Consider the following 10,499-nt stretch of genomic DNA (forward strand, 5'->3'; position numbering starts at 1 on the left):
CCCTAGCCAAGCAGGCTAGACTGGAGGGAACCTCCTAGTGGTCAACCAAGGTCAACATCACATCTTAACACAATCACTGAGGCCTGGTGCTGGAAGGTTTGCTGGACTATAATAAATGTCTTCAGATCGTCTTGAGCAAGGCACATGCCTGTGGCTGATTCTGTGCTCCGTCCTATAGGTGATGTGTGTGGCGTGTATTACCCTTGCAGCGGTGCGACTAGAGCATACAGTTCTCTGGGCTAATTACACCAGGTTGGGCTGAGCTGAACAATATTATTGCCCAGCTAGCATTCCTGGCCATTCCTTGTGTGTGTCAATCAATCCCCAAGAGACTGAGACAGAGAGAAAAACAGCCTCCCGCTCCCATCTGTCTCTATTGGCCTTATCCAACGTCCTGTTTAGGAACCGACTTATTGACTCTTTATTTATGTATTATTTATTTGATGAACACAGACACACATTGATTGTGTAGCACTTTGGCGGTAGATAGATAGGCAGCCGTGAGATGTGAATGTTCTGCATCAGCTAACTGCTACATCCCAGCTCTGGATCAGTGGATTTGTATAGACTGCTATAGGAAGGAGAATACAGTATACTTAATAAACTCCCTCTCTCCATCACTCCTTTTTTTCCATCTTTCACCCTTACCCCTCTCACTTTCTATATCTCTCACCCCATCTCTCTCTTCTCTTTCTCTCTCTCTTTCTCTCCATCGACTCAGCTCTGTAGTTGCGGTACATTTTACTACATTATACAGAAGCCAACATCAGCCATTCTCTGCCTCTTTCTATTCTTTCCACCTCTTTCCACTCCTCCCTTTCCCTTTCCACATCACCCTCTCTCTCTCCTCTACCCCTCTCTCTCCCCATTTTCTCCCTTTCCACTCCTCCCTCTCCCTTTCCACATCACCCTCTCTCTCTCCCGGCTACCCCTCTCTCTCTCCCCCTTTTCTCCCTTTCCACTCCTCCCTCTCCCTTTCCACATCACCCTCTCTCTCTCCTCTACACCTCTCTCTCTCCCCCTTTTCTCCCTTTCCACTCCTCCCTCTCCCTTTCCACATCACCATCTCTCTCTCCTCTACCCCTCTCCTCTCTCCCCCTTTTCTCCCTTTCCACTCCTCCCCTCTCCCTTTCCACATCACCCTCTCTCTCTCTGCTACCCCTCTCTCTCTCCCCCTTTTCTCCCTTTCCACTCCTCCCTCTCCCTTGTCCACATCACCCTCTCTCTCTCCGCTACCCCTCTCTCTCTCCCCCTTTTCTCCCTTTCCACTCCTCCCTCTCCCTTTCCACATCACCCTCTCTCCCTCCCGCTACCCCTTTCTCTCCCCCTTTTCTCCCTTTCCACTCCTCCCTCTCCCTTTCCACATCACCCTCTCTCTCTCCGCTACCCCTCTCTCTCCCCCCTTTCTCCCTTTCCACTCCTCCCTCTCCCTTTCCATATCACCCTCTCTCTCTCTCTCCGCTACCCCTTTCTTCTCCCCCTTTTCTCCCTTTCCACTCCTCCCTCTCCCTTTCCACATCACCCTCTCTCTCTCCGCTACCCCTCTCTCTCTCTCCCCCTTTTCTCCCTTTCCACTCCTCCCTCTCCCTTCCACATCACCCTCTCTCTCTCCTCTACCCCTCTCTCTCTCCCCCTTTTTCTCCCTTTCCACTCCTCCCTCTCCCTTTCCACATCACCCTCTCTCTCTCCGCTACCCCTCTCTCTCTCCCCCTTTTCTCCCTTTCCACTCCTCCCTCTCCCTTTCCACATCACCCTCTCTCTCTCCTCTGCCCCTCTCTCTCTCTCCCTTTTCTCCCTTTCCACTCCTCCCTCTCCCTTTCCACATCACCCTCTCTCTCTCCTCTGCCCCTCTCTCTCTCCCCCTTTTCTCCCTTTCCACTCCACCCTCTCCCTTTCCACATCACCCTCTCTCTCTCCGCTATCCCTCTCTCTCTCTCCCCCTTTTCTCCCTTTTCACTCTCTCTCTGCCATTTCTTCCCTATCTCTGTCTATCCCTGGTATCCCCTCGCTCTCACCCTCTCACCCCCCCCCCCTCTCTCATTGTATTGTAGTTCTTGCTGCCGGGGGTAACAAGAGGCTGTAGCTTCTCATTTGTGGTGTCTTTGAGAGCCCGGCCCACCAGTCTCTGTCAGCGACAGCAGAGGGGCTGGCTGGGGGAGTTATGTACCATGAATAATACAGAGTGTCACTCTTACATATTTAATGCCCAGTGTCCTTTTACCTTTTATGGGGCTGGGAAATACTACTTCCTGTCTGAGTTGGATGGTTAAACGTGTGTGGAGCAGGGTGTGTGGAGCAGGGTGTGTGGAACAGGGTGTGTGGGGGGAGCTGTTAATGGGGTATAGGTTGTGTGTCTGTGTTGGTGAGGGTGTGTGTCTCTGTGTGTGTGTGTGCCTCATCTATAGCCTGGGAAGACAAATAGTCTCTGCAAGAGTAGCTAACCTAAGTATATTTTGTCTTTCAGCAAGTAGTTGTTGTTGGTATAGTCTGGCCCGGGCATTTTATTGAACCTTTATTTAACTAGGCAAGTCAGTTAAGAACAAATTATTATTTACAATCACGGCCTACCAAAAGGCAAAATGAAAATATAGGACAAATGTCAAGTTGAAGATGCAACATATCACACGAATTGCAAAATCTTAAAGCTATAATATGTCACTTTTTGGCCGACCTGACCAAATTCACATAAAAATGTGAGTTATAGATCTGTCATTCTTGTTGAAGGCAAATATAAGATGCGGTTAGATCTGTTCTATGTGCAGAGTTTCTGTGCTTCCTGTTGTTAAGTTTAGTGTTTGCATCTTTTACCATCGGTTTTGTATACCAGCTTCAAACAGCTGAAAAACTATATTTTGGGTTATTGAAAACATGTTTAACAGAGATTTAGATGGTACAATGATTCTCTAAACTATACACTGAGTGTACAAAACATTAGGAAACACCTTCCAAATATTGAGTTGCCCCCCCTTTTGCCTTCCGAACAGCCACAATTCATAGTGGTATGGACTCTCTGCAAGGCGTTGAAAGTGTTCCACAGGGATGGTGGCACATGTTGACTCAAAAGCTTTCCACAGATGTGTCAAGTTGGCTGGATGCCCTTTGGGTGGTGAACCGTTCTTGATACACATGGGAAACTGTTTAGTGTGAAAAACCCAGCAGCATTGCAATTCTTGACACACTCAAACCAGTGCGCCGGGTACAAACTACCATACCCCGTTCAAAGGCACTTAAATATGCACCCTTTAAATGGAACACATACACAATCCATGTCTCAATTGGCTCGAGGCTTACAACTCCTTATTTAACCTGTAATTTCCCCTTCATCTACACTGATTGAAGAAGATATAACAAGTGACATCAATAAGGGATCATAGCTTTCACCTGGATTCACGGGCTGGCCATGCTTTCCTCCTGGCTACCCCAACCCCGGCAAACAGCTCCACAGCTACTAGCAAAACCTGGACCCTTACAAATCAGCTGGGCTAGACAATCTGGACCCTCTCTTTCTAAAAAGTATCCGCAGCCATTGTTGCAACCCCTATTACCAGTCTGTTCAACCTCTCTTTCGTATTGACTGAGATCCCTAAAGATTGGAAAGCTGCCGCGGTCATCCCCCTCTTCAAAGGGGGTGACACTCTAGACCCAAACTGTTATAGACCTATATCCATCCTGCCCTGCCTTTCTAAAGTCTTCAAAAGCCAAGTTAATAAACAGATCAATGACTATTTCGAATCCCACCGTACCTTCTCTGCTGTGCAATCTGGTTTCCGAGCTGGTCATGGGTGCACCTTAGCCACGCTCAGGGTACTAAACGATATCATAACCGCCATTGATTTTAAAAACAGTACTGTGCAGCCGTCTTCATCGATCTGGCCAAGGCTTTTGACTCTGTCAATCAACGTATTCTTATCGGCAGACTCAATAGCCTTGGTTTCTCAAATGACTGCCTTGCCTGGTTCACCAACTACTTCGCAGAGAGAGTTCAGTTTGTCAAATTGGAGGGCCTGTTGTTCGGACCTCTGGCAATCTCTATGGGGGTACCACGGGGGTTCAATTCTCGGGCCGACTCTTTTCTCTGTATATATCAATGATGTCGCTCTTGCTGCGGGTGATTCCCTGATCCACCTCTACGCAGACGACACCATTCTGTATACATCTGGCCCTTCTTTGGACACTGTGTAACTAACCTCCAAACAAGCTTCGATGCCATACAACCCTCCTTCCGTGGCCTCCAACTGCTCTTAAACGCTAGTAAAACCAAATGCATGCGTTTCAACCATTTGCAGCCCGCACCGCCCGCCCGACTAGCATCACTACTCTGGACAGTTCTGACCTAGAATACGTGGACAACTACAAATACCTAGGCGTCTGGCTAAACTGTAAACTCTCCTTCCAGACTCATATCAAACATCTCCAATCCAAAATCAAATCTAGAATCAGCTTTCCATTTCGCAACAAAGCCTCCTTCACTCATGCCGCCAAACTTACCCTAGCCGATCCTCGACTTTGGCGATGTTGTCTACAAAATAGCTTCCAATACTCTACTCAGCAAATTGGATGTAGTCTATCACAGTGCCATCCGTTTTGTTACCAAAGCGCCTTATACCACCCACCACTGCGACCTGTATGCTCTAGTCGGCTGGCCCTCGCTACATATTCGTCGCCAGACCCACTGGCTTCAGGTCATCTACAAGTCCATGCTAGGTAAAGCTCTGCCTTATCTCAGCTCACTGGTCACGATAACAACACCCACCAGTAGCATGCGCTCCAGCAGGTGTATCTCACTGGTCATCCCCAAAGCCAACACCTAATTTGGCCGCCTTTCCTTCCAGTTCTCTGCTGCCAGTGACTGGAACGAATTGCAAAAATCGTTGAAGCTGAAGACTTACATTTCCCTCACTAACTTTAAACATCAGCTATCTGAGCAGCTAACCGATCGCTGCAGCTGTACATAGTCCATCTGTAAATAGCCCACCCAATCTATCTACCTAAACCCCATACTGTTTTTATTTACTTTGCTGCTCTTTTGCACACCAGTATCACTACTTACACACCATCATCTGCTCATCATCATCTGCTCATCCATCACTCCAGTGTTAATCTGCTAATTGTAATTACTTTGCTACTATGTTCTATATATTGCCTTACCTCCTCGTGCCATTTGCTCACACTGTATATAGGCTTTCGTTTTTCTATTGTGTTATTGACTGTACACTTGTTTATTCCGTGTGTAACTCTGTGTTGTTGTTTGTGTTGCACTGCTTTGCTTTATCTTGGCCAGGTCGCAGTTGTAAATGAGAACTTGTTCTCAACTAGCTTACCTGGTTGAATAAAGGTGAAATTTAGTATTCCATAATTGCTTGTTTTATCACATAAACTTTGCCAAAATATTATAATTTTAGCAACCAGGAAATGGAGGAGTGATTTCTGAATATTCCACCTTTAACAAGAAATGGATGACGTAGTACATAGTTGGATGACGTAGTACACAGTTGGATGACGTAGTACACAGTTGGATGACGTAGTACACAGTTGGATGACGTAGTACACAGTTGGATGACGTAGTACACAGTTGGATGATGTAATACACAGTTGGATGACGTAGTACACAGTTGGATGACGTAGTACACAGTTGGGTGACGTAGTACACAGTTGGATGACGTAGTACACAGTTGGATGACATAGTACACAGTTGGATGACGTAGTACACAGTTGGATGACGTAGTACACAGTTGGATGACGTAATACACAGTTGGATGACGTAGTACACAGTTGGATGATGTAATACACAGTTGGATGACGTAGTACACAGTTGGATGACGTAGTACACAGTTGGATGACGTATACACAGTTGGATGACGTAGTACACAGTTGGATGATGTAATACACAGTTGGATGACGTAGTACACAGTTGGATGACGTAGTACACAGTTGGATGACGTAGTACACAGTTGGATGACGTAATACACAGTTGGATGACGTAGTACACAGTTGGATGACGTAGTACACAGTTGGATGACGTAGTACACAGTTGGATGACGGTAATACACAGTTGGATGACGTAGTACACAGTTGGATGATGTAGTACACAGTTGGATGACGTAGTACACAGTTGGATGATGTAATACACAGGAAACGGAGACATGTTTTGGCTCGTGAACACCACTTTCAAAACTGCTGGCTGAAATGCCAGATGTTCAGGAGTGCATCTTTAAGTGCTGCATCTTTAATGAGACATCTCAGTCTTATTCCCCCATAAAAACACAAGTGCACTTGTTTTTTCCTTCTTTATTGAGGAACAATGTATTTACAAAGACTGTGATATGTGGTTGTCTCAACAAGTTATCTTAAGATTAATGTAAGTCGCTCTGGATAAGAGCATCTGCTAAATCAAAAATATCTATATTTAAATGTAGTGTGTGTGTGTGTGTGTGTGTGTGTGTGTGTGTGTGTGTGTGTGTGTGTGTGTGTGTGTGTGTGTGTGTGTGTGTGCTTGTGCATGGTCATGTGCGATGGTGGTGGTGGACTGGTCTCTCTTAGGTATCTGTCTGTTGGCGAGGCAGATATTCACTGCTTCCCCAACAAACAGATTGGCTATACTGGAGACACATTTACATGGCTATGGTACCTATACGTACATTAGACATAGGACAAGGATCTACTAGTGCATAGCAAGTAATACAGCATTAAACCTGCAGGCTTTACGTGTTACATATATTTAATATGTATATTATACTGTATATTAGTGCTGGACTGGAACAAGTCTTACTGTTTTTATTTTTGTCCCCCCCGCCCTCTCTCCAGTGATGTGTGCCCAGGGTCTGCAGGCCAAGGATAAGACAGGTTCCAGTGACCCCTATGTGACTGTCCAGGTAGGGAAGACCAAACGGCGTACAAAGACCATCTTTGGGAACCTCAACCCTGTCTGGGACGAGAAGTTCTTCTTGTGAGTATGAACATACAGTATATCACTGCTACAACATTACTACAACCTAAGCCAGTGTACTACAGGCTGTATTATAGACGTGGTCCTTTGTGGCTTAGTCGGTAGAGCATGGCACTTGCAACCCGTTGGTTTGATTCCCGCTGGGGCCACCCATAGAGAAAATATATGCACCTGTCCAGGTGGTGTACATAAAGACTGCCTCAGGCTACAGAAACAGGAGGTATGCTCCTATCCTAGGGGCCATTCTGGCTCAGACAGGGCTGCCTTCTTCAGCTGTAATAGAAACACTCCAGCAGACATTGTTATCACAGACATGCAGAACCTACAACACCAACAAATGAGGGGAGAGGAGATGGAAAATAATTAATATGCATTTCACTGACAAATGTGTTATTGACATGAATATCATATACAGTGCATTTGGAAAGTATTCAGACCCCTTGACTTTTTCCACCATTTGTTACGTTAAAGCCTTGTTCTAAAATGGATTAAATAAATGTTTTTCCTCATCAATCTACACACAATACCCCATAAGGACAAAGGGAAAACAGGTTTTTAGAAATGTTTGCACATTTATTAAAAATAAAGACAGAAATACCTTATTTACATAAGTATTCAGACCCTTTGTTATGATACCCAGAATTGAGCTCAGGAGCATCCTGTTTCAATTGATCAGTGAGATGTTTCTACAACTTGATTGGAGTCCACTTGTGGAAAATTCAATTGATTGGACATGATTTGGAAAGGCACACACCTGTCTATATTAGGTCCCATAGTTGACAGTGCATGTCAGACACAGATCTGGGGAAGGGTACCAAAACATTTCTGCAGCATTGAAGGTGGCCTCCATCATTCTTAAATGGAAAAAGTTTGGAACCACCAAGACTCTTCCTAGAGCTGGCCGCCTGGCCAAACTGAGCAATCGGGGAGAAGGGCCTTGGTCAAGGAGGTGACCATGAACCCGATGGTCACTCTGACAGAGTACCTCTGCGGAGATGAGAGAACATTCCAGAAGGACAACCATCTCTGCAGCACTCCACCAATCAGGCCTTTATGGTAGAGGCCATACGGAAGCCACTCCTCAGTAAAAGACACATGACAGCCCAATTGGAGTTTTCCAAAAGGCACTTAAAGGACTCTCAGGCCATGAGAAACAAGATTCTCTGACCTGATGAAACCAAAATTGAATCAAATCAAATCAAATGTATTTATATAGCTCTTCGTACATTAGCTGATATCTCAAAGTGCTGTACAGAAACTCAGCCTAAAACCCCAAACAGCAAGCAATGCAGGTGTAGAAGCACGGTGGCTAGGAAAAACACCCTAGAAAGGCCAAAACCTAGGAAGAAACCTAGAGAGGAACCAGGCTATGTGGGGTGGCCAGTCCTCTTTAGGCTGTGCCGGGTGGAGATTATAACAGAACATGGCCAAGATGTTCAAATGTTCATAAATGACCAGCATGGTCGAATAATAATAATCACAGGCAGAACAGTTGAAACTGGAGCAGCAGCACGGCCAGGTGGACTGGGGACAGCAAGGAGTCATCATGTCCAGGCTAGCACTGGAGTAATATGATCAAATGTTTTGGTTCTAGTCAGGATTCTAGCAGCCGTATTTAGCACTAACTGAAGTTTATTTCGTGCTTTATCCGGGTAGCTGGAAAGTAGAGCATTGCAGTAGTCTAACCTAGAAGTGACAAAAGCATGGATTAATATTTCTGCATCATTTTTGGGACAGAAAGTTTCTGATTTTTGCAATGTTACGTAGATGGAAAAAAGCTGTCCTTGAAACAGTCTTGATATGTTCTTCAAAAGAGAGATCAGGGTCCAGAGTAACGCCAAGGTCCTTCACAGTTTTATTTGAGACGACTGTACAAACATTAAGATTAATTGTCAGATTCAACAGAAGATCTCTTTGTTTCTTGGGACCTAGAACAAGCATCTCCGTTTTGTCCGAGTTTAAAAGTAGAAAGTTTGCAGCCATCCACTTCCTTGTGTCTGAAACACATGCTTCTAGCAAGGGCAATTTTGTGGCTTCACCATGTTTCATTGAAATGTACAGCTGTGTGTCTTCCACATAGCAGTGAAAGTTAATGTTATGTTTTTGAATGACATCCCCAAGAGGTAAAATATATAGTGAAAACAATAGTGGTCCTAAAACGGAACCTTGAGGAACACCGATTTGCCAGAGGACAAACCATTCACAGAGACAAACTGATATCTTTCCGACAGATAAGATCTAAACCAGGCCAGAACTTGTCCGTGTAGACCAATTTGGGTTTCCAATCTCTCCAAAAGAATGTAGTGATCGATGGTATCAAAAGCAGCACTAAGGTCTAGGAGCACGAGGACAGATGCAGACCCTCGGTCTGATGCCAATAAAAGGTAATTTACCACCTTCACAAGTGCAGTCTCAGCACTTAAAGGACTCTCAGGCCATGAGAAACAAGATTCTCTGACCTGATGAACCAAAATTGAACTCTTTGGCCTGAATTCCAAGCTTCATTTCACCCCAGCTTTGAGTGTACAGCTTTGTTTGAGTTTACTGAAAGTATTATGAAGCTAACCCATGTTAGCTCAGGCCCTTTTTAAATATACAACAACTTGGAGAGGGAACTTTTGATGATGTGTAGTGCTGTTGTGCTATGTAGAGATTGACCCATGGTGCCATTAGAGAAGGTATTATGGTTTTAATCTGGCTCTCTATGAGTCTGAACTCTGATCTCTGAGTGGTGACAGACTGTCATGTTGATTGTGATGTTGATCATGTTGATTTAAGGTACACAGAGAACCGAGAACTAATGATTTATCTAACACAACCTAGAACACTGGAATATGGCTTTCTGTAAAACAACACTATAGCACTATGAACGACACATTCACATCAACGTCATGAGGCTTAAGGAGTCTGTTCTAAAGCCAGTATATCCTATTGTTGTATAAATACATCACAGTATCTGCAGTATCCTATATGGACTTCAAGCTGAAATATGTGTCAGGTTGAACAGCACCATTGTTCACCACAGCCGCAATTGTTGCTGTTTTTGTTTTGATAATAAAAGAGAAGAGGATCATCCAGCATCCTGAACACATTGTTGCAATACATCCTCTGCTTTTCTATGGCGCGGGAAGTGATGTGCACTAATGATATGCACTAATGTCAGAGACAAGAAAACGTGTTTGTTGTTTGAAATAACCTTTGTTGTAATATTACCAACGAATGTGGCAGTTTCAATCAAGTAGGGATTCCAGCTTTAAATAGAGACATACATAGATAAAGATAAAACAAGCACCCCATTTCCATAGAAACCATAGCGCTGGCGATTAGAATACCATATATAGAATATATCTAGGAGACAAAGAGGCTTTGTTAGAGATGCCTTCCACCATGTTCTCTGCCTGCTGATGGAGGCACTGTGTGTGTGTATGTTGTGTATGTGTGTGTGTGTGTGTGTGTGTGTGTGTGTGGTGTGTGTGTGTGTGTGTGTGTGTGTGTGTGTGTGTGTGTGGTGGTGTGTGTGTGTGTGTGTGTGTGTGTGTGTTGTGTGTGTGTG

General features: G+C 44.8%; 1 protein-coding gene across 1 annotated transcript in view; it reads left to right on the plus strand.

Annotated features, from left to right (window-relative positions):
- Positions 1-10,499, plus strand: part of LOC109881087 (protein unc-13 homolog C) — a 222,597-nt gene that overhangs the window by 67,963 nt on the left and 144,135 nt on the right. The window contains exons 9-10 of the mRNA XM_031829463.1: positions 179-183; positions 6,747-6,946. Of these exons, the coding sequence (XP_031685323.1) occupies positions 179-183; positions 6,747-6,946 (205 nt within the window). The remainder of the gene's footprint in view (positions 1-178; positions 184-6,746; positions 6,947-10,499) is intronic.

The sequence above is a fragment of the Oncorhynchus kisutch genome, linkage group LG8 (assembly GCF_002021735.2).
Source record: "Oncorhynchus kisutch isolate 150728-3 linkage group LG8, Okis_V2, whole genome shotgun sequence".
NCBI classification, from domain to species: Eukaryota; Metazoa; Chordata; class Actinopteri; order Salmoniformes; family Salmonidae; genus Oncorhynchus; species Oncorhynchus kisutch.